The following is a 24,516-nucleotide window of genomic DNA, read 5'->3' on the forward strand; positions in this document are numbered from 1 at the left end:
GCCACGGTGTCCGTTAAGGGAACATCGCATGCTCTTTTAGGAAAAATGTGGTTCGTGAAACGGGGGTGCGGGACAGGAGGTACTCGTGAAAACCGCCTGACCTTAAACACCACGTACCTCCGCGTAATTACTGCTGCCGCACCACCACCTAGACATCCTCCGCCTGAGATCACCTATACCTCGCCCACCTATTGCTCTCTAATCAATGCCATGCGCGATGTTCGCGCCGCGACGAAGCGGTGGATACTGCGAATTTTGAAGGAAGGGAAGTGAAAAACGAATTGACGCAGCAAATTCTTGTGTATAAAAAATTCTGTTGTTCTGGTGTTTGGATATAGTAAACTAAGCGCATATTATTGGGAATGAAAGAGAAGAAGTGGATACTTCTATCCAATTTAATTTCATATAAGTAATGATTATCTTAAAAAGATGTTGCAGGGAAAAGAATAACCTGCATATATTTTTACATATCTCATAATTTCACACACTTCACCCCTAACTCTTCTATATAAACCCGCAGTGCATAAATATGTGTTTGCCACGATGTTATTCAACGAATTCATGTTCAATTTACAACTGCAGCAGCTATACGTACAGCAACTTTATGTGCTTATTACTTTATATACATTCTTTAAACTCCTTTCTACATTTTACCTTTTCAAAATTTTACATAGATATAATGTTCATTTAGAGCGCATGTCAAATTTTATTTCAATATATGCTTGCACGCTTTATACAATAAAACTTTGTATGGTTCTTGAAACCTCTTTCAACAGCGTTTTATCGCTTTATTTCTATCTGTTCTTTGCATTAAATCAATATGACAGGTTAGGGGTATTAGTGGCGAACAGAGACCCTTGTATCTTCGAAATACACCTTTAGGCACAGGATATGTCGGCGAGGCATTATTCGCGCCTCGTTAGTTGTTGCATGCCAGTTTTGCACAGCTAGATAAGCAAAAAGAAATTCCTAGACAACGAAAAAAAGTTTTAAAAAAATAGCATTACGCCGATCTGCGCGACATTCTTTGAAACATCTCTTGCATTCCCAGAGATGGATGAATGTTTTCCACTTAACAAGTCAACACAGGATAATTTCATTTTCACTCGGATTTCTAAATGGCATATCACTTATACAAACCTATTTCATTCTTTCCTTTTTGTATTAACTTACAAGCATATTTCACGTAGAGTTTCAAACAACATCTAATACCAGACACCGTCCTTTTCGTTCGATTCTAAAAGCGCATCATAAGAGGTGCAGGCGCGGCGAAAAACACTCGTCGTAAGAGCAGCAGACGCGGCAAAATGGGTGGGGAGGGTGGCGTGGGCGGGGCGTTAGGAAGACGTAGCAAATGAGGAGCAATCAGGCTACTGTAGCGATTATGACGGTATAAGGAGACGCGCGGTGCAATTAACGATGCTCATTAGCCTCCTGGATACGCGGCGGCACATCATACGGGGACCTATTGACCGTTCCCCGTGAAACGGACATATGTAATGGCGTTGAGTTTGGAGACGATTAGTCGAGCTTTTGCTGCATCACCCAAGGTAGCACCGTCCTTGAGATGACGTCCTCGTAGCGGTTGTACCAGACCTCGAATGTACAACCACTGTCCGGATCGTACACGAACTCAGGTAAGCGTGTCGACAGAGAATTTGTGACATATTCGGCCGTGGCGACGGGTGCACATGGAACGGCTGGGTGTGTAGCGGAAGCCATCTTTTCCATACGCTTCATCAGCTCAGTTAACATTTGTTGTTGTGCCGTGGTTTGGGCTTCCAAGATAGTGCGCAGAGTTTCAGCATCCATTTTGGAGTTGCTATTTAGTGCGCGGCGCGACCGCAGTAACAGCAAATCGACCGGGCTCACTCCCTGGGCCGAGTGAGTGTCCATTCAGCAGTTCGGCCAGACAAAAAGGTCGAGGCCATTTTGAAACTTGACCCTCGGTTCGACTTGCTTGGAGGCTGACCTAGAGGTCTTGTACCAGAAATCAACTCGGCCAGCAGTTCGACCAGCATTAGAGCATGGGCTGGAGTTCTTGAGCAAAAACCTTTGTCCTTCGCCCTCCGCGTTTTAGTCAGCTGATCGCCTGTTGTTGTAGATGCCGACACAGCCGAAGACAAGAAGCTTTATTGAAGTCGAACACGGAGAAGAGAGCAGAGCAGAACAGAACATGCTAACATAAAAACAACGGTGGTCATACAAGAATGTAACGTACACAATACGGGCTTACTCTAAGCGAATAACATGGTGAAATTCCCATCCTACAACAGTATCTATATAGGGTTCGTTTTTATCTAGTTTTCCAGTATTTCTTCTCTAAAATCAACTTTTCCGTTGTTCCAAATACATACACATTCAAAGATCTCTGCTGAAGGCTGCTGCTAGCCGGCTGCGCAGACAATTAATTATTCGACGTCTGAACATTGGGCATCTATATCAACCCTAATGTTGCCCTTCCGTCTCTCCTTTCTCCTTCATCGAAAAAATGGTCGGTTCGCAATCCTAAATATAAAAGGATAAAGTGTCTCGCGTTAACGTTAACGTTAGTGTTAACCGACAGCGACACGGCTTATGATCGGCTGGCCCCCGAAAGTCATTGTAAGGACCAACACACGTTTCAAAACCTCAACGATTACGAACTGCAGTAAAACGCGTTGGCGCATCCCAAGTTGATTGGTACGCCAGTGACTTTATCCTTTCAATCCTAAATATAGTTATAGTTGGGTCAAAACGACATGAAGCACGAACAATTGCGCAAACGGCTGCGCTCGAAGCAGTGCGTTGGAGGCAGCGGTTGGAATCGAGGTCGGACCATGGCGAATTGCAGAGATGGGTGGCGGTAGTGAGGATTCTTACACGATCTCAACCGCCACGCTCCACCGCGCCGCTTCGAGCGCAGCTGTCCGTGCTTCATGTCGTTTCGACCCAACTGTAACGGAGATTTTGTTTCTGTATCATTTTCAATACCACGATTACCACGATTCGGCACATAACATTAGCACAAGATTGAGTGACCACTAGTAGATATAAATCTTGAGAATTCCCTATACAACAATCTTATCGTGTATGCTTGACTACGTAATGAAGCAACTAATTGCGGGACGGGAACACAAATCAGGTTAATTAGTTCGTTTCGTTTGTGTTAAATCACTCAAATGTAGTACAAATAATGTCTTTTTGAAAGGGATAAAGATAAAGTGCTGGCGTTAAACAATTGTCTTTGAACAGTTGATCTAACGCGTTTGACTACAACTCAGCGACGTCTACGGTTCAAGAACGCGTACTCCGCCAATACAATTATTTGCAACGGTCAGTCGATGCATCAAGCCAGTGTTCGTAGCCTTCCAGACAATTCTTGGGTGACAACAAGGGTAGTAAGAAGGGTGTGGAAATATATGGAAGAAGATGAAGAGAGCAAACAGGAAAGGAGAAAAAGGTGGTCACTGTTAAATAAATTCATCTTAAGGAGTACAAAATTTAGCTCTAATAATCTAAAACATAAATCAATATGTATATGCAGAGCATGGAAACTAGTTGCCCAAATGAGGTTTGAATAGAAACAAAAAGGTATTAGAAGTGATTCATGCGGGGTAGGCTAATTAATTATGCGTAGCATTCTGTACAACGCTGATGTGCGGGTGGATAGTATGCTCGACTCAATGAAAAACACGAAAAAAGAAGTGTAGCAAGTGTGAGTTCTTTTCTTTCTTTCTATCTTTTTCTCCTTCTTTCCTTCTTTTTTCTTCTTCTTTCTTCGTGTTTTTTGTGTGTTACTGCTAAACGTAGTCAACGTTTCGGCAAATGCAACCTGCTGATGCTGTTGTTCAATCAACTATGTTCAAGTATTGCACCGTGGATCTGTTTTCAACCGTCCTTCCCACCTAACCTAACATGGCGCAAAGCAAATCTTCTTCCAGTGTGTTGTAGCCGAAGCTTTTATCTATGATGCTGCATTAATCAATTTCCAGGGTCTCGCCGTTTTCCAAATTTTTGAAGGAACAAAAATGGGAGAAATGCCTTTTTTCCCATCTTTGTCCTGTCTTAGTTCCAAAAAGACTAGGAGGTGGAAAAACGACGATATGTCTGTTTTTTTAGGGCACACCTTCTTCTATGATAAACTACCATAAATTTGCCCTTTGGTTCTCTTATGACAATGTTATTCGCGATCTCCCAGACCTAACAATGCGCAAATAATCTAAGCTTTTTGCAATTTTTTGCAAAAATTTGGTTCAGCTTCGAACTTTAGTCGAACTTACGGGTCTCATTGTTACATTGTCAACACGTTGTGCATTTTCAAAACAAAATGTTGGGGCTTCTATACTGTCCTATGCCCGAAACTAAATACGATATTTTCTGATTTATGTAATCATTTAATATGATTAATTGTAATGTTTAATGTTATATATTGTATTATATTGTTGTATATTTTATTGTAATATTTGTATGTAATTATCTAGTACTATGTGATAATTTGCCTTGACCTGTTCCTTTACGACCTCCCGATGGGAACATCTCATCACGCGCTTGATCTTGTTTATGAACAAAAAAAACGTACACAACTGCAAGATTCTTAGTACAATCGTATAGGAATACGACTTTCGGACAAAGTTGGGAAATAGTATAAAGTTAAGCTGTTAGAACATTGTTAATATTCCAGCAAAGAAAAGGAACTTTTTAAAACTAAACCACACAAGAATTATACTAATTCTGGGCTCCGCGACATAGTCATTCTGGGTCACACTCACTTAGATACTTAGATAGTCCGCCTTCACTGGACGTACGAGCCCCAACATTTCTTTCACTCGTATCGTTCCCTTCCCATTGTCATCCAAGTTCTCAAGTTTTGTGAGCGACGTTGACGAAGTTCTTGACCCATATCCAGCAGAGCTCTCAGCTAGATATCCGAATCATCATCATTATATCGTTCATCCGTGTAGCGAACGAACACATCACCCCATCTCGTCGGCAGTCTCCCTCGAGGGCGTTCATCAACTCTTGGGATCCACTCTAGTGTTTTTTTAGTCCATTTATTGTCGATTCTTCTCAGAGTGTGACCGGCCCATTTATGCTTTGCTCTCGATATATATTCCGCTGGGTAGCGAAGACGGGGGGAATGTCAAGAGGTACCCGTATGATGTGCCGTCGCGTATCCAGGAGGCTAATGAGCATCGTTAATTGCACCGTGCGTCTCTTGATACCGTCATAATCGCTACAATAGCCTGATTGCTCCTCATGTGCTACGTCTTCCTAACGCCCCGCCCACACCACCCTCCTCACCCATTTTGCCGCATCTGCTGCTCTTACGACGAGTGTTTTTCGCCGCGCCTGCAGCTTTTATGATGCGCTTTTAGAGTCGAACGAAAAGAACAGTGCCTGGTATTAGATGTTGTTTGAAACTCCACGTAAAATATGCTTGTAAGTTAATATAAAAAGGAAAGAATGAAATAGGTTTGTATAAGTGATATGCCATTTAGAAATCCGAGTGAAAATGAAATTATCCTGTGTTGACTTGTTAAGTGGAAAACATTCATCCATCTCTGGGAATGCAAGAGATGTTTCAAAGAATGTCGCGCAGATCGGCGTAATGCTATTTTTTTTCAAAGTTTTTTTCGTTGTCTAGGAATTTCTTTTTCCTTATCTAGCTGTGTAAAACTGGCATGCAACGACTAACGAGGCGCGAATAATGCCTCGCAGACATACTCTGTGCCTAAAGGTATATTTCGAAGATACAAGGGTCTCTATTCGCCACTAATACCCCTAACCTGTCATATTGATTTAATGCAAAGAACAGATAGAAATAAAGCGATAAAACGCTGTTGAAAGAGGTTTCAAGAACCATACAAAGTTTTATTGTATAAAACGTGCAAGCATATATTGAAATAAAATTTATTTGAATAATTTAATAATTTAATTTATGCGCTCTATATGAACATTATATCTATGTAAAATTTTGAAAAGGTAAAATGTAGAAAGGAGTTTAAAGAATGTATACAAAGTATAGAAGATAATCATTGCTTATGTGAAGTTACATTGAATAGAAGTATCTACTTCTTCTATTCCCAATAATATGCGCTTAGTTTACTATGTCCGAACACCAGAACATCAGAAGTTTTTATACACCATTTTAGTTTTATTTGCTGCGTCAATTCGTTTTTCACTTTCCTCCCTTCAAAATTCGCAGCATTCACCGCTTCGTCGCCGCGCGAGCATCGCGCGCGGCGTTGATTAGAGAGCAATAGGTAGGCGGGGTATAGGTGATCTCAGGCGGTCGTGGAGGATGTCCAGGTGGTGGTGCGGCAGCCGTAATTACGCGGAGGTGCGCGGTGCTGAAGGGAGGACAGGAGCGGTCAGCCGGTTTTCACGGGTACCTCTTGTCCCGCACCCCCGAAGACGAGACATTGCTCTTAAGTCGGAGCTGCGAAGGTCGGTTAAGTGTTGTGTGAACCGGTTAAACTTCAGAAGGCATCTCTCAAAGGCCCTCTGGGTAGTGGACAGTTTTCTAGACGTGGCAGTGGTGCCTGCTCACGTCTCCACTGCGTAGCAGAACGCTGGAAGAACTGTCGATTCAAACAGATGGGCAAGGAGATCTTGCTCCGTCAATTTATCCGCAGCTTTCTTGACGGGTGCGAATGCTGCGCACGCTGTTTTCTTCCAAGTCGTTTTCCATATTCATAGAACGTCCAAGGTGAACATGTGACGACCACGACTTGGAAGCCTTCAAGTTGCACTCCTTCGTCCTCGCAGTAGGCGTTCTTCGTGAATTGTGTCTTCTTTCTGTTTATTCACAGTTCTATTCTCTTCTCTGCTTCGTTGAGTTCTTTGAGCATCGTCTCTGCTTCAGTGGTACTTATCGAAAAAAGAACGATATCGTCCGCGAAACGAAGGTTCGAGAGGAATCTTTCGTCAACACGTGTGCTTTTTTCTTGCCAGGCAAGTGACTTCATTTCCCGTTGTAATGCAAGCGTGAACAGCTACGGCGACATGGTATTGTGTTTTGTCCTATCGCCTTTATAATGGGTAGAGGGAAAGGAAAAGAAGAGGAGAAGCTGTACCTTGGTGCCTGATTGTAGCACTGGCTAATGTCCTCACATATTACACGTCCACACCCTGATCGACCAGCGCTGACAGTATAGCTTTCGTTTCTACGCTGTCGAAGGCTTTCTCATAGTCGACGAAGGTTAGAGCAAGGGGGAGGAGGTATTCCCGGCAAACCTCTATGACCCTGGAAACGGTCTGGACGTGATTCATGTTGCTGAACCCTTGACGGAATGCAGCTTATTCTCGAAGCAGGGCCTCATTTAATGTCATAGATATGAGATGATATGAAGATGATCTTGGCGTATACTTTGTATAACACGCTCAGCAAGCATATCGGACAGTAGTCGAAGGTCCTCTCCGTCACTTTTATTATGGATGAGAACGGTTCGCGAGGTCTTCCACTGATCTTGGATCCTTTTTTTTCTGAAGGTAGGACGTCATGTGCGCCGCTAAGATTACATGAATTGGGTGGCCACCAGCCCGAAGAAAGTCTGTGGGGATGATCGGGCTTGACACAGGAGTTGATGAACTGTAAAGGTTCAAATAGGATCCCTCCATAACGATTTCCATTTTACGACGACAAGAGGTGCAAGTCCCGTCTTCGCTTAGGAAGCTGCTAGCGGGATATTATATTCGCGGACTTCCTGCGACCCTTCTTAAAACTCGTTCTTCTTCGTGCTGCTTCCAGAATCTTCTTCTACCTTTATTTCGAAGGATCCTCTTGCAACGCTTTTCTGCAGATAGTGTTTACTACTAGCCGCTCAATCTGAGATACATTCGGATCAAGCCACAAAGTCCTTCTTTCCAACAATGCCTTGGTGGTCTTCGAAGTTCGATCGAAGTTTGTCATGCGCGGCTTTGAAGCACGCTCAGCACCGGCTCGTAATTCTTTGAGCAGCACTTCGTAGTCCACGTTTGGGTCCTCTTCGATGCCTCAGTCACCTTGGAACAAGGAGTCCGCAAGTACGCATTCATCGTAGACAACCTCTTTTCTCCTTCTTTACCGTTTGTAGATAGTTCTTTCCCATCGTGTGGCTAAATATTATTTTCGCACGAAGGAGACGGTGATGAGAACCACAAAGGTACTAACACGATGTCGAAGAGGCACCACCTCCGGTTGGTGAGTATGTGGTCGATCTCCGCACGAGCCACGCCATTGGGTGATTCCCATGTCCATTGACGATGATCTTTCTCAATGATAAGACAATTCCCTTGAAAGAGGCGAGCGACGGAGAACAGACCGGCAGAGAGATTGTCATTCATTCCGGTCCTCTGGTCCAAATCTTCCGATCTTGTATTCCTCTTCAGTTGCCTTTCCTAGTTTTGCGCTGAGTTCTCTGACAACTTCGGATCACTTCCTCCAGCTCCTCGTAAAACGCGTCCAATTCGGGTTCGTCCGCTGCTGGTGTTGGTGAGTACCAGGTTATGATGCTGATGGGTTTATGGCGCAGAGGGCGGAGGCGAAGAATGCCAGACGAGGTGAAATGATCTCGTCAGAATCAATGAACGGTGCACAACACAACCAACACCGCCTTCTTTCCGCGGCAGAACCTTCTCTCCGCAAATAACGAGTTCATCTGTCGTACGTCGTTCCTTCTGCACTTGGTCTCCTGGAGAGCAATCATGTGAAATTTGATACGCTTTGCAACTCCGAGAAGGACATGCAGGTCAGCGTCTGTGGACACTGTACTCGCGTTGCAAGTACACAGTCTGAGACAGTCTCCATGAATCGAAGACGTCTTGAGCAACCTGAGATTTGAACGCCTCTCACCGGTTACCATACCGTCTGACGTATGAGACGGCAGGACCCACTGTGCAAGGTTCTGATACAGTGAATATGCTGGAGTGGCAAAAAGACTTTCCCCAAACTAAGCAGCCCTGCCACAGCGAGCTTAGCTTTCACCACAGGTCGTCGCCAACCTATATGGATCAGGAAGCCATCTTGCAACATTTTGCCAAGACGGTGATGAATCTTAGCAGTGGTTTACTCTTAGCTAGGCTTCCGATTCCGAGAAGTCGGAATTTCGGCTGTGTAAAACTCCTTCTCAGCTTGGGAGACCCTGGCGAAGGACGAACCTCCGCTGTGCATTGCAGTTCGACGCCCAGAGTCACCTCTGCACCACTATGAGACGGTAAACTGTTGCTGAGGCTAGGTCATACTTTCTAAGAAAAATAATGCAATATTTCTACATTTCTAGCTGAAACCTGTTCTAACCGAAGAGTTCTACGAAATATAATGTGCTTTTCAGTAATGCAGCGGCAGTGGTGGTAAGAGCTTGTGAGATACACTGCTCCTTTCAGTTTCGGACTGCAAGGGAAGGGATTCGCGCCAATCAAATCTACGACATATATTAACGAAACATAAGACAACTCAATTTATGACGCATTTTTGTAGTCATCCTCCTGAACTGCTGGGAAAAAGAAATATGTGTGGATATGAAAGAAAAGAAGTAAAAATAAAACGTAGAAAAGAATAAGGATAAAAGAATTTCAGAAGGAGTTATAAGACATCACTTTTAAGAGGAATTGCTATGCTAGTACATATCGAAGAACACGTAATAGAGCACATTTCTGTGATATTTGTGATACCTGCTTTGTCCCTAGGTTGATGTGGATGGAAATGGCGAAATCGACTTCGAAGAATTCTGCGCTTGCATGAGGAGGTCTCAGAACATTGCAAAGTCTACGAATGAAGAGCTTGTAAAGGAATGTTTTGATATATTTGACCAAGATCACAATGGAATAATTACAGAAAGCGAGTTCAAGGCATGTTATCGCTTGAAAGTTTCCCTTAGTTCTGTTGACCGAGCATTTATTTTTTAGTACATTGCAAAGGAGTTTGGCGGCTTTACTGAGGAGCTGGCAGAACGGATTTTCCGCGAACTGGATGTTTCCGCAAACGGACATTTATCTGCAGATCAGTTTGCAACAATTGTCGACGACTATCTCCTGTCTGATGCAAGCAAATGCGAACTTGGCGAGGAGTGAAAATAGCTTCACTTAAAGTTGCGCCCTCATATGTTGTTAACTATATGTTGATGTAAGCATATTAGAACTTCATGGTTGCATTATGTGATCCCTATGAGTTGCTTGTAAACGTTGGATTGAGTAAAAGCGAAACAGGTGAACACAGATCTGAACTCTGTCTAATAACTGCATATCACGTTTTGATGCACTTATTGTAATCTGTAGAGGTACTTATCTGAGTCTGGCCTTCTGGAAAATCCAGTTACATCCCCTTTTTCCGCAAATCTAATGATGACCTTAGTTTGTGCTACGGGAATAAGGAAGTTTATCAGCTCAGTATCTGATCCAGAGAGACCATAACCATAACAAAGCTTAGGCTTAGTGTATATGCAGAAAGTGGAAACTAGCTGGCCAAATGATGTTGAATAGAGACAAAAAGGTACTAAAGTGATCGAAACGATACAGATTAATTAAAAACGCGTGCGGACAAGATTATTCCGAACGTGCTGGTGCACTAGTGGATAGTATGCTAAGCTCGAGTGTATACTCTTCGTTACACTTTTTCTTTCTTCGTGTTTTTTGTGACGAAACATCGAGATCCAAAAAGTATACAACATCACGGCACATGCAACCTGGTGATGCTGTTGTTCAATAAACAACGTGCAGATATTTCACCGTGAGATTCTTCCAAGTGATTCTTCACACCTGGCGAAGCGGATAAGAATAAGAATAAAAAATCGAGGTAGGAAGCAGAAATGACAAAGGTCATCAAACGTATAGGAGGGTCAAAACACTACGCTCCACCGAAGCGCTTCGAAAGAAGCCGCAATTGCGCACGCGGCTTCTTTCGAAGCGCTTCGGTGGAGCGTAGTGGCTAGGACCGCAGTGAAATCCTTGCTGGCACCACCCATCGCTGCAGTTTGTGACGGTCCCAACTCGGTTCCAACTGCTGCATCCACCACACCGTTTCGAATGCGTACGCAAATGCACCGCAACTACATACACTCGTGGTTCATGTCGTTTTGACCCGACTATATGCTTTTTAATGTCCAAGAACAAAGAATGAAATAGAGTTAAAAAGATCTGATGAATAGGGTGGTGGATCGGAAAGACATCGTGGCGATGATAAATAAGAAATAGAAGAGAATGACACTAGGGAACAATTGCAGCAGAGAAGTGTCCCATTTTCTGGATTTCAAATATTACATGTAATCACTACGTTTGTGTTCTATTTAGTAGAACTACAGTAGTTTTGTAAACTTCATGTATTTGGACTAGTAGCGCAATAGGAACTACTTTAGTAACACATAAATGGAAGTTGCGAGCACATTTCGGCTACATAGAGTACAAAAATAGCTAACCCTCTAACATCAGCATACGTTTAATGACTTTAATGACCTTTCCCACATTCCTGTTCTTAATCATCTTTATCTTCTTATCAGTTTCACAAGGCGGAAAGGACGGTTGGAAACAGATCCACTGTGTAATACTTGTACATAGTTGATTGAACAACAGCATCAGCAGGTTGCATGTGCCGAAACGTTGAGTCCGTTCTCCATAGCACACAAAAAACACGAAGAAAGAAGGTGAAAAAAATAAGGAAAGAAAGAAAAGAAAAAGAAAGAAAGGAAAGAATTCCCATTTACTACACTTCTTCTTTCTTCGTGTTTTTCATTGAGCCGAGCATACTATACACCAGCGCTGTACATACGCTTAACTCTGCCTGCGAGGTCAAACTGTCGTATTTGAGTGCACACTGATGCGTGGTAATGGGACACGACCATGTCGAATATGAACACCCCCTCCGATACATTGTGTCTTACGCCTCTGGGCTGAAAAGACTAAGAATCAGTAAGGGACACTGGACACCTAGATGTTTATGTGTAATTTTGTTAATTCATAAATCTGTTAATTTATCGTTTTGCGATAATAAGCTCCTGATATTTGATTCCACGGCATCAGTGTGCACTCAAATACGACAGTTTGACCTCGCAGGCAGAGTTAAGCGTGTGTTGAGAAGTTCTCACCAGAGGGTCGTAAGAGGGGTGTCGGAGCAGGAGGGGTCGTAAAATTGGAAAAAAAAACAAAGTAGAGGTCGGTAAACTAGGAAAAAATGAAGGAATCAAAGAGAAAAGGAAGATGGGGTTGCCGAATTTAAATCAACACATATCAAGAGGTACAAAATCTAGTGTAATTCAGGTAAACAAGGTTCAGTAGAAATAAAGAAATGAAAACAGTTTTTTTTTTCAGATCTGGTGCTCTAAGTTGAAGCAGGACCAGCAGTGAATGGCATGTTTTCACCGTATATCAGGAAATATTCACAACTGAAACGTATTTTAACGTTTTTTTTTCAGGTCCCGATATCTGCGACTAAAAAATGGAAGAGTTGTCTCAAGGAAGAAAAAACGTCAATGATGCATATTTAGTACTTGAGTTCAGAATAAATTTGTTCAAAATTTGAATAAATGATTGAAGAGGACTTGCGGTTGCGGTTGAGGAAAACTAGTGTAGCAAAAAAAGGTTTAGCTAAAAAGAGAGTACACAAACCACAAAATGACTTTTAGAAACTTTATTCTTCGTAATCCTTATAACGAAACTAATGTACTTTTTGGGCCAACCTTGAAGATAGATGACTTACTGGTCTAACTTATGCTTGATGACGTCGGAGTCGCTTCGGTTTCTTAAACCGTGCAAAATCATAAGTCGTCATACGTGAAAGGTGGTAAGGGAGTCTACACTACCTGAACGAAAAGAAAGACTTTCAGAAAGAAGAAAAAATTCGTAGACAAAGGGAACGTACCAGTGGCGATAGCATCCTTTCGGAAATATCAAGATTTCTACAGACAATCCTCTCGGTTACTTTTGAATTAGCACAAATCATTGAATACTTGAGTAAATGTGATGTATACTAAATATTGTGATAACGTCGTGAAGGTAATAAAATATGAAACAAATTCTTTTGAATGCAATTACCTACCTAAAAGTCTTGATCCCTTCAAGAAACCAATTGGTTGCAAACAATCCAATCTGAAGACTACAAATTTGTGTGTTACTACTTTGCATAAGAGAAATGAAACTAACCAGAGGTGACTCCGAGTTGAGTACTAAGAGACCGTTGGAGCAATCTTCATTTCCTTTATAGCTTGCACAGTGCTTCGGCACTCTTCCGTTAGAGCCAATTCAATATATTGAAGAACGAGGCGTCGAAAATTCGCTTAAGAACGGACGACAAATGAGATCTTCAGAAGCTAACAGAGGTGTAAGAGCACTAAGTAAAAGTAGAAGCATAGTCGCCATGAAAAGAGAGTACGCTGGCTCACGTTTGTAACTGTAGCGCAGACAAAGTACTTTCCCAATCTATCGAATATTTATGCGCTACAAAAGCTTTAGAAAGGACATCCGTTAATTCGCTATTACGTATTCTGTTGAAATAGTGGTTGATGCGAACAGGATGGTGTGGCTTGATTGCTCAGTGAGATGTTCCACTCCACTCATTTTGACGGTCAGGATAGCGTAAAAGAATTTAAAGAGCACATTTATCATTGGACGGTGACAATTTTCTTACTTTCAGTCGGAAAAACAATTCTGATGCTGTTACTGCGCGAAAAAAAAACATCTACAGGCGCAATTGGGGATAAAATTAGTGCAAAGTAGGCTCCACGAGTTTCTTAATATCGACGCTCAAAGTGAATTTCATGCAGAAATGTTGGTTGTGATCTGTAGAGTGGGATTTCTTCTTTATTCGTACAAGGTTTGGTGCTTCTACCTTTCCTAGTCCTATTGAGAACTAGTTGGGAAAACTCCCTTGCCTGCCTTTGCCTCGAATTTTCGAGTTTTTCTCAACTAGCTATTGAGAGAACCGGAACACTTACAGAGACCAAAGTTTAAAGTCAAAGGTTTTCCTTGATGTTCTAACAAAATATGGCAACGAATTTTCCAGCGGCGCTGCCGTGTTCTCGCAACGGGAAAAGAGATCTCAGATTTTCGACAACGCGTCAAAATCTGTTTGACCTCAAACAAAGTTCAGTAACTCAGCTCATAGTTTAGAAAGATGAATTCGGTTTGAAGTTTATTGTAGACGAAGATTTTTGCTTTAGTAATTTGCCCTTACTTTTTTACAGGTAGTTTTTGATTCTTAAGAAAGCTAGTTGAGAAAAAGTTGAGAAAAATGCTAAATTTCTTAACTTTTTCTCAACTACCTTTCAAAAAAAAACCAGAGGGTTCCCGAAAAAGAAATTTTAGCCGTTTCATAGTGCAAATCTTCCTCTACAGAACGCGGTGACCCCTATCTTCCTTCTCTCTTCATTAGTGCGTTATTCATGTTTATTTCAAGCTAACAAAATCCGACCACTCCAGCAGTAATTTCCAATTAAGGCCTGGCTCTAATCGCTAAAATAACCTCTACATAACACTAGTCTAAATAACACGGCGAACAGTGCTCCAAATAGAATTTTAAAAACTGCCGGTGGAATGTTCTTCTCAGTGATTTTTTCGGTTTTGCAAAAATCTAGATTCCGACGGGGATCGAACTATTCATCGTCTGCAATCACTGCCAATAAGTGTGATTGTGTGCAAGAAGCAGAAAATAATGAGAAAATGCTTTTAGAATGCGATCTGCGTCCGTATTAGCTCTTTTTTCATTTTGCAGAAACGGAAAAATTCCGGGAATCGGCGGGGATCGAACTCTTATCCTTTCATTCCCATTGTCGATGAGTAAAATTGTTTGTAAATAATAGGAAGTAGTGTGGAAATTGTTTTAAAACGTGTACTCCTTCCTTTTCAGCTGTTTTTTTTTTGTTTCGCAAAAATAATGGTTCCGGCGGGGATCGAACCTTTGATCATCTCTTTGTCAATGTCAAACAGTACAGCTGTGTTGCCGAATACACATTTAGAGCTCACTTATCTTTTAAAATTCTATGTCTACATATATACTGACTCACTTCTAATTCTTGCAGTAACGTCTACCTCGCACTAATCCGAGCAAATATACCTGGAGGATATTTTTGGTGAGTATCCAATGTGGTATGGGTGACGGCTTTCCGGTAGCATCTTCGACAATCTGACCGCCTACTGGTTAGTTTTTCTTTATCATCCTGGCACATCCTTTAATCTTCTCGCCTAATGATAATCATTTATTGGATCCATTCATGCACTAATTGCTGTATTTACAGATGCATCAGTGCTGTGTCCTTGCTCGAGTTGTGAAGATGGTTTATCGGACCGGGAAAGATAGGTGCGACCTGCTGCGCGGTGTGTGCGGCCGGCCGCACAGAGTGTGCGCGATGTACACACTGCCTAACCACACGCTCATGAACGGCCGGGTGCACAGAGTGTGCGGCCGGCCTCACAGCAGTTGTTCGGTGCTAAGGAGTATACAGACTATGTGAAAGTTGTCACCGATACCGATACAGTCGATAGATTACACTGAAAAGCTTATTCTTAATGCGGAACCTCTTAGTGGAAAGGGATTGCTGACGTCGGAAGAATATTTGAAATTTATTTTGCTAGCGAAAATTTCCGAAAATACATACCTCAATTCAGAGTGGTTGAGTCGGAATGGAAGTTTCTGTGTATGTTTCTTGGATTGGTACAAATGTGATAAAACAAATTCAACTAAATTCGTTCACAACAACTAGTGTCCTGTTTTCTGTGCTGTGTGAAATAGAGAGAATTTCTGCGGTTCTTCCGGAAGGAGTAGGTGCAGCGGCACTTGACATGACATTAAATTCGGCATGTTCGGCTTTTCTCTTATTGAGAAATTGGCGCTATTACTTCACATTTCTATAGAGAAAAAGGATCTCACCCTCTATAGAAATAAATAGGAAGCCTAATTTTCCTCTTTAATTTCCGAAAAAAAATGACCTCAGAACCTCAGAAAACAGGATTATAAACGTTTCATAGTGTAAACGTTGCTCTTTGAAGTTTTGCTTAAAGAGGTTCTTCAGGTGCTCTTTCCACGGTTATTTACGGTCTTCCACAACAAAGTATGTGCACAGAATGTGAACTTTTTGGCTTTATAAAACGTTGTGAAAAAACCTTATAAGTTCCTAAAGCTTCATGAAATCTATGTTCAAAGTGTTGAAAAGAATATAACATCGAAGTTTTTACCTTTTACATGTCGCTCCAGATCTCTAATTGTTTTTGCAAAAATTTGGCTGAGCAGCGTGTCGAACCTGCGCAGTCGCATTATAATACTTTCATAACAAATGCTGATTTTTTCTGTTTTTCTTTCAAGAATAGGTTTTTGAAAGTTTTCACAGGTTGAAACTATTCCTTCTTCCTTGATTCCTTCTTAATGCCAAGCGGCTTAATTTTAGATTTTGGCTGATATTTTAGTAGAGGTGGTGATTTGCAAACTCCTTGATTTCGCAATTGCGAAATTACTGCGGCTGATCAGTGTTGCGCGATCACGAAATCACTAATCCTGGCGCTGAGCGGCTGTACTGCAATTGTTTTCCTTTCGTTCTTAGTTTTCCGTTCCTTTTTTAAATTCTGTTCCGCGATAAGCCGTTATTTTGTAGTTTGTTTTGATGCAATTCAAGATATGTTATTGTTTTTTGATTGGTTGATTTGTTCGCTTTTTTTTTGTTTTCAATCGTTCTCTTTTTGTTTAATTCTGCTTCTTGATTGTTTTCTTTTTGTTTAATTCTGCTTCCTGATGTTTAATTCTGATTCTTGATGTTGAGAAGTTTTGTTCTATCGTTAGACAGAACAAAACTTCTCAACATTAAGAATCAAGATAGAACAATGTTTCCCATTAAGCAGAATTAAATAAAAGAAAAACGAAAAAGAAAACAGACACAAACAAAAAGAAAGAAAACAGCAACATATCTAAAATTGCATCATAACAACCTGATCTGGTTTTTCTTGTTTTCAGATGAAAGGTCGATTCGATTTTATCAAAACACTTTGGTATTTCTTGGAACTGAAGAGCCCTCGGACGAAATCAAGGTGGCGACGAGCTCCACATTACCTGTGACATTGATTTTTTTGGGAGCGGTTCTTTGTATGGTGAGCTTTTTGCGATCTTTCCCGTTTTTTACTGCACGCACACAGATATTTTATATTCCAGATATTGTTTTTCTACCTCGGAAGGTGGTGGTGCAGATGATGGGCGGGATTTAAGTGGTGAGTATGCTTGGATCAATTTATTCTAATCCTTATTGTTCTTTCACTGTAATCACACTAAAGAACTTTCTTTCGGGAAAAAGAAGAGAAGGAAAAAAGTATTTTTGTTATGTTGCCTATTATGCTATTTTTGTTATCTTTTTGAGTGAAAAATAAAAGATGTTGAAGAGATTGTGTTCTGTTCTACACTATGAACCAACTTAGGACTTAGGCCCACATAGTAACAAATTAGCATATCCAAGACATGAATATGATCACCAATTAGGAAAGTATTCAAAATGTCTCCTTTCTTGTAAGCTGCAACTATATGCTAGCGTGACAAAACAAAGTTCTATGATTACTGATGGACACCGGGGATAGTATTAGGAAATGTAAACTAGAGGCAGTAGTAGAGGAATCGACCGCGCGAGCGGAAAGTCGCGGTAGACAGGAATCGTCAGTGTGTCCCTGCCTACCTGGACTCCACACTCGCACGTGTCATAAGCAATAAGAACAGAAAAAGAAAAAGACAAGAAAGAAAAAAACGTACCAAACAAAGAAACTAAGAAAAAAAAAGAGGAAAAAAGAAGCATCAACAAGTTCATGGTGCTGGACAATACACTCGCAAACGTAGGAGTTATTTAGAACAAAAACCTAAAAAAAAAGACCTACCAATCGTTAACAATGAACAGCAGAATAGGAGCAGCAGCATGGACACACCACGCGAATACCACGATGAATACCAGAATAGGAATAGCAGCAGCGTTTAATTCGCCGGCTAGATTAGCACTGTCTGTTGTCGCTGCTTTTTGAGTGACGCCGTCGTTATATTGAGGGTGTAGTCCGCAAGTACACTCATTATGAACAGGATGACGAGCAATGTGCTTTGGACCTTACTAAGGCACACAGAAATTGGCGAAGAGAGTGTAGAACAATATAGAGCACAAAAAAAAGAGAACAGTTCTCACCTAGAACCACATTATCATACAGTGACACCAGCGCTTTACGGAAATAAGAATGAAAGATGATGATGATTTTGGTCTAAAACAGCATTTCTATCAATTAAATCAATTACACTGCAGTTTTTTTGGGGTATTGATCGAAACCTGCGCCTAATCTTCGTAGTCATAAAAATGATGGTGACTTCTACCTAAAACATTGATTTTATCATTTTAATCAGTTGTCATGTGGTTCTTCTGAGGATTGATTAAAATCAGCTTATGTTATATTTTTGTCGCTATGATTTTGTTCTGAACTCTCTTTTCTAAAATAAGAAAAAAAAATAAAAGTTTAGTTGAAGACAAGGATAAGTTTCCCCAGAACTTTTTCATACTACATTTTGTTTACCAAAAAAAGGAAGCTGGCTTTGTACTACAATAGCATATAAATTTGAGAAATCATTACGATTGTTACAAACTTAAGAAATTACGGTCAAAAATTAGAGAAAAATAATTTAAAATTAATGTTAGGTTGATGCAAAAGAAATGCACATCTTTTTTTCTATCAAATTTAGTGTTAGCTACTGGCAATAGCCTAAGAATTTTTCTAGACGAATTATCATTCACTGTTGGGAAGCTTTTTAGATGCACTATCTGATCTTTTTTTGGTTGATCCAAAGTTATGGCGTTTCTTTTACGTTTCCACAAAATAAACAAGAAATAAACAACATTCAGTAATTAATCAATAATCAGTGGTTATTAATCAGTTATCTACTCTACGCTATTGTTCACAACTTCTTCTAATAGTCATCGCTTTCTTGCTATACAGCTCACAAATCTCTAGAGTAGTTTCTGTAGCTGTAGCACTTGAAGGCAGCATGCCACGAATCTGGCGTGCTATAGGTTCCCTAGGTAAAAGCTAGAGATGGGGTTGTAAATTACGTCATTAGAAGTGGCTCCGCTCATCTTTCGCTAATCGTCGTAGAAAACGGTGTGGAAGACGGCATTTTCACGACGGTTGCAACGCACCACCCTTGTGCACGTGGCACATCTATCTGCGTAGCGGCTCAAAACTGGGAATTCTTCTCAGCTGCCCATTCTAGTGAAACCATTGAAAAGGCAGCTGAGGGGACCGGAGCGTGTACAAGGTGGGCCGTTCTTACGTACCTCGAAGGAACAAACATCGTTCCTACGCCGTTTTTTTTACGACGCTTAGGGAGAGATGAGCGGAACCACTCCCGCATCCCACAATCCACAACCCTATCTCTAGTTTTCCTGTGGAAAACCAATATCACGTCAGATTTGTGGTATGCTGCCTTTAAATGCAAAAAGCAGCAGGTGCCGAAAATGCTCTTTTTTGTCGAATTGACGCTGCATTTGACGGCCCGAAAAGAGCACAACACATGTCAACACATAATATTACGCACAAGAAGTATTACACTTTGTTTTGTAGGACGAGGACGAAAAAAATTCGGACCTGCGTCTTTTTTTTGTATTTTTTCCATTATACTATTTTTAATGAAATCTATATATCAATATTTCATCAATGAAATCTATACATCAATATATATTACTTGTGGCTGTAAATTAGCAAGCCTTAGTCCAAAATAACTGCGGCCCCAGCAGATATGATCTTCAACGCGAATATGTATGTATGTATGTATGTATGTATGTATGTATGTATGTATGTATGTATGTATGTATGTATGTATGTATGTATGTATGTATGTATGTATGTATGTATGTATGTATGTATGTATGTATGTATGTATGTATGTATGTATGTATGTATGTATGTATGTATGTATGTATGTATGTATGTATGTATGTATGTATGTATGTATGTATGTATGTATGTATGTATGTATGTATGTATGTATGTATGTATGTATGTATGTATGTATGTATGTATGTATGTATGTATGTATGTATGTATGTATGTATGTATGTATGTATGTATGTATGTATGTATGTATGTATGTATGTATGTATGTATGTATGTATGTATGTATGTATGTATGTATGTATGTATGTATGTATGTATGTATGTATGTATGTATGTATGTATGTATGTATGTATGTATGTATGTATGTATGTATGTATGTATGTATGTATGTATGTATGTATGTATGTATGTATGTATGTATGTATGTATGTATGTATGTATGTATGTATGTATGTATGTATGTATGTATGTATGTATGTATGTATGTATGTATGTATGTATGTATGTATGTATGTATGTATGTATGTATGTATGTATGTATGTATGTATGTATGTATGTATGTATGTATGTATGTATGTATGTATGTATGTATGTATGTATGTATGTATGTATGTATGTATGTATGTATGTATGTATGTATGTATGTATGTATGTATGTATGTATGTATGTATGTATGTATGTATGTATGTATGTATGTATGTATGTATGTATGTATGTATGTATGTATGTATGTATGTATGTATGTATGTATGTATGTATGTATGTATGTATGTATGTATGTATGTATGTATGTATGTATGTATGTATGTATGTATGTATGTATGTATGTATGTATGTATGTATGTATGTATGTATATGTATGTATGTATGTATGTATGTATGTATGTATGTATGTATGTATGTATGTATGTATGTATGTATGTATGTATGTATGTATGTATGTATGTATGTATGTATGTATGTATGTATGTATGTATGTATGTATGTATGTATGTATGTATGTATGTATGTATGTATGTATGTATGTATGTATGTATGTATGTATGTATGTATGTATGTATGTATGTATGTATGTATGTATGTATGTATGTATGTATGTATGTATGTATGTATGTATGTATGTATGTATGTATGTATGTATGTATGTATGTATGTATGTATGTATGTATGTATGTTTGTGTTTGTGCGTACAGCGCACGGTTCTTTACTCGCTTCACTTGTTAGCTCGTTTTCAGGATAGCTGAACGTAACGAAATCCGTCTAGCAAGTATTAAACAACCCGATTCACCGTTCTTCCTTAGTTGGTTCGGTCGAGCAGTGTTGCGATCGATGGTCCCAAGACTAATGAGGAGATTTTTTACAAATTCTGGTTGTGATAGTCTAAATATCTCCTGTAACACGGTAAGTAATTGCGCAAAGACATTTCGAAAATCGAAAAAATATGGCACGATAATGATGAGTATGTTGGGTGTTTTTACGCTTACAGTCAAGACATCAGACAGCCAGGTTGCAATACGAACGATACTTGGAGAAATCGTATCCGAATCAACAAATGCCAGGTGTAGATACGGAATGTGCTATTCTAGCAAGCATGTACAGTCTCTAGCAACCGCAGCTGTGGCCTTTTTGAAGGATACGCCATTGAAGGTCACAAACCGTTAACTCAACTACTGAACTATAACGATAGCTACATCTCTGCCTGTGCGATAGCTTACAGTCGCCTAAAGAAGTATGCGGATCGTGAAGCAAGCAAAAATGGCGATATCATCGAAAGAGTGAGGTCAATGGTGAAGTATGTGCTTTTATGCGTTTGCATGTGCGTATCATCTTACATCACATAGATAGCCATTTTCAGCTTGAAAGAAGAGTTGAGGCGTGGACAGGAAGAAGCTGAAATAGGCTAGGATCTAGAAACACCTGAAAGTGTGGCGGCGGCAGCAGCAGCAACAGCAACAGACGACGGCGAAACAACGTCACTGTCTTCAGCGGAGGGAAGTGATTATGAAGCAACAGCTGTATCTGCGAGAGGTATGTGATAGGCGTCGGATCTCATCGGCGGTATTGCACTGTATGCAACACATGATGTGGTGCTGATGGCCGTGTACAACGGGTTACGCAGTATATCTTTATTTATGTGTATTTATGTGTTTAGAACACACTCGCAGCACATCAGCACAATTGTTGAGAAGATCTGCGCGACAACAGAAGCGAATGCGAGAAGGTGAGGCTGAGGCAGTTCTCATTACATTTTTATGTGTAATAATTGTAAAAATTCTATGAATGTACAAATATATTACACCAACACCACCACTGTCATTGTTATTATTATAGATCCATACACGTTTGAAGTTGAAACGGAAGGAGTAAGAGAAGCAGGAGCACTCGAGAGAAGCAGCTCTTCATCCACTGCTTCCTCTTCACCATTGGTGCGACGAAGAAAATATCACCAGTGAAAGGGGAAAGTAGTAGAAGCGCGCAGCTATCCGCCGTCGGTGATTACAGGATCGATGAGGAACCAGTATCAATGCTTGTGGATCCAGACGAACTGGCGTTCGAAAGTGTGGAGCCCAGTGCAGCCGAGCTTGGCGAGGACGCAGCTCGACGAGATCAGTTAAGAAAGAGGTGTAGGAGGACGGACACCAAGTTTGTTGCAGAGAAGCCGGTTAAACGTATAGGTAAATGATCAAATTATTTATTGAGAATAGAGTTCATTTACCATTGAGTTTCTATGTGAACATAGACGTATATAGCTCATCCGCTAACACACAACAAATAAGATTCTCTTTAGTAATCGACGACGAGGACGACGATGAGAAAGAGGAGTATGAAACCGGGACTGATAGCCAAGTCACTGACGATCGTCGAACATTTGCTTCGCCTTCCTCATTGCTGCCATCACCACCCGAAGTCGGACCTGTGAAATCCGACGATGGTGGCGACGGCAGCGGCAGCAATGGCGGTGATGACAGTGGTGATAGCAGCAACTCGACATCCGATAGACTTGTAATTGTCGATGAGCCAGCAAAAGGAACAGCGCCACCAACATCATCAACGCCACGATCATTAGCCATAACAGCAGCGGCGGCGAACTCACAACTCACTGAGTCCACGCAACGTGAGAACATTTACTGAAATACACGCTCTCTCAACTGTAGTAACAATTCACTAAACTATTGATCACTTAAACATATGCATATATGTGTGTAGGCGAAATTCAATTTAGGGCAAGAAGTGGTAGACGTTGTTACCGTACGGTTGCAGCAGTTAAACGCTACTGAATACACGGGCGGTCTAACGTCGTTCTCAACGGATTCCAAACAAAGGGATTTCTTGCGACGAAGGCAGCAAGTACCAATACAGGCTCGTTTGTTCACTAACGTATTTCTCGCTGTGCAACAGAGGCAGAGTCGTCGTGTTTAGGACTTTCCATGGGTAGAAATAAGAGAAATTCCTAGTATTGGTGGAAGAGGAGTGTTCGCCAAAGTCCCAATCCCAAAAGATTCCGTTGTCTGTGACTACCGGTACGTTAAGGTAGTGGGCGTCGTCATGGTCGTTTTAGTTTGCTCATCCATCTCCTTTTAAAGTGGACTGGTGAAAAATTTAAAAGAAGTCGACGAGATGCTTACGACATTGACAACCGAGCGACGGAAATATGTAGAGGCGTATTTAGTGCAATATACAGGCAGGTGATTTTGTTCAGCTGTCCAGTATATATATATATATATACGTATACATATGTATATATATGTATATATATATATATATATATTAATCAGAATATATATACTGACTTATATAAATATGAATAAATGAATTAATATATATATATATATATGTTATATATATAGTGGTTTCAGTTCGTGAATCTGGAAAAATGTACCAGCACGCAATACTCGCTCATGAGCCAACGTACAAAGGAACAGTTACTATTGGAAGGCTTTTGAATCACAGTTCGAAACATCCCAACTCATCGAAGCTCATCGAAGGAAGGCTCGATTCAATGGTGTACTTTAGAGCGATACGAGAGATCAAGGTTCGTGGTGGCAGCATCAGTCTTTTCGCTGTCTATCCTTTAGAAAGCTTTTAGGTAGGCGAACAGCTGCTGTGGGATTACGGAAAGCAGTACAATAAAGAGTTTTTTGCGGAAGAAATGTATCTGTAATGTGTGCGATTCACAGCTAGTCGAAGGTAGGTATCGCGTAGTTTTCGTTTCGCCGTAAACGGCAAAGCTACCGTCATATTTCCGATACAGAGTCAACCGCTTGCCTCAAGCCATTAACGACCACTGAAGTGGCCACCGCCAAACTTGAAGCGAAGGCAGAGCCGTGGAGTGGTGATCCATCGTTGTCCCAGCAAGTGTTCGGATCTTCACTACGCCGTGCACCCTTCGGTGTTCGTGATCTGTTGTTATCGGCGGCACGTAAAGCAGGAGCTGGAGGTTTTCTTCTCGAAGACGTAGGAAGCGATGCGTTTACAGCATACGCACGGAACCGAAATGTGGTGTTTGGTGTGTCAGGGGTGAGCATAATATGATAGATATGATAGATATGATATGATATATATATATATTATATACAAGTACAAAACATATTTAGGAAGAACACTTCACTGCTGACATAACGGTACCTCCAGGTTGCACAAACAATCTTTGTCGTATGTTGTTGGCTGCATACAAGGACGCGTACACACACATACAAGGACGCGTACACAGAGAAACGCAGTGATTCTAAT

General features: G+C 40.7%; 5 protein-coding genes across 7 annotated transcripts; 2 read left to right on the forward strand and 3 right to left on the reverse strand.

Annotated features, from left to right (window-relative positions):
- Positions 1-1,521: 1,521 nt before the first annotated feature.
- RB195_022490 (uncharacterized protein) lies at positions 1,522-1,896 on the reverse strand (the record flags this gene model as incomplete). The annotated part of the gene is made up of 1 exon (XM_064209627.1): positions 1,522-1,896. One exon carries the CDS (start codon positions 1,894-1,896, stop codon positions 1,522-1,524), a length of 375 nt encoding a protein of 124 aa, XP_064065508.1.
- A 2,855-nt stretch (positions 1,897-4,751) lies between these two features.
- Positions 4,752-8,307, reverse strand: RB195_022491 (uncharacterized protein; the record flags this gene model as incomplete). The annotated part of the gene is made up of 3 exons (XM_064209628.1): positions 4,752-4,900; positions 7,113-7,228; positions 8,135-8,307. 3 exons carry the CDS (start codon positions 8,305-8,307, stop codon positions 4,752-4,754), a joined length of 438 nt encoding a protein of 145 aa, XP_064065509.1.
- Positions 8,308-8,469: 162 nt separating this feature from the next.
- Positions 8,470-10,032, forward strand: RB195_022492 (uncharacterized protein; the record flags this gene model as incomplete). 2 transcript variants are annotated; one of them, XM_064209630.1, is made up of 4 exons in its annotated part: positions 8,969-9,026; positions 9,094-9,176; positions 9,649-9,810; positions 9,868-10,032. In XM_064209630.1, the coding sequence occupies 4 exons, from the start codon at positions 8,969-8,971 to the stop codon at positions 10,030-10,032; spliced, it is 468 nt and encodes a 155-aa protein (XP_064065511.1). The 2 variants fall into 2 exon arrangements, with proteins under 2 accessions (XP_064065510.1, XP_064065511.1); XM_064209629.1 differs by lacking the exons at positions 8,969-9,026; positions 9,094-9,176 and adding an exon at positions 8,470-8,523.
- A 5,150-nt stretch (positions 10,033-15,182) lies between these two features.
- On the forward strand, positions 15,183-24,509 carry RB195_022493 (uncharacterized protein; the record flags this gene model as incomplete). 2 transcript variants are annotated; one of them, XM_064209631.1, is made up of 14 exons in its annotated part: positions 15,183-15,244; positions 21,021-21,186; positions 21,272-21,344; positions 21,418-21,560; positions 21,690-21,813; positions 21,938-22,006; positions 22,117-22,234; positions 22,288-22,460; positions 22,574-22,900; positions 23,009-23,133; positions 23,206-23,306; positions 23,370-23,467; positions 23,643-23,818; positions 23,873-23,947. In XM_064209631.1, 14 exons carry the CDS (start codon positions 15,183-15,185, stop codon positions 23,945-23,947), a joined length of 1,830 nt encoding a protein of 609 aa, XP_064065512.1. The 2 variants fall into 2 exon arrangements, with proteins under 2 accessions (XP_064065512.1, XP_064065513.1); XM_064209632.1 differs by lacking the exons at positions 15,183-15,244; positions 21,021-21,186 and adding exons at positions 24,038-24,303; positions 24,381-24,509 and having other exon boundaries at positions 21,338-21,344; positions 23,877-23,973.
- RB195_022494 (uncharacterized protein) lies at positions 24,021-24,311 on the reverse strand (the record flags this gene model as incomplete). Its single annotated transcript, XM_064209633.1, has 1 exon — positions 24,021-24,311. The coding sequence occupies one exon, from the start codon at positions 24,309-24,311 to the stop codon at positions 24,021-24,023; it is 291 nt and encodes a 96-aa protein (XP_064065514.1).
- Positions 24,510-24,516: the final 7 nt, after the last annotated feature.

This window comes from Necator americanus, chromosome X (genome assembly GCF_031761385.1).
Source record: "Necator americanus strain Aroian chromosome X, whole genome shotgun sequence".
Classification (NCBI taxonomy): Eukaryota; Metazoa; Nematoda; class Chromadorea; order Rhabditida; family Ancylostomatidae; genus Necator; species Necator americanus.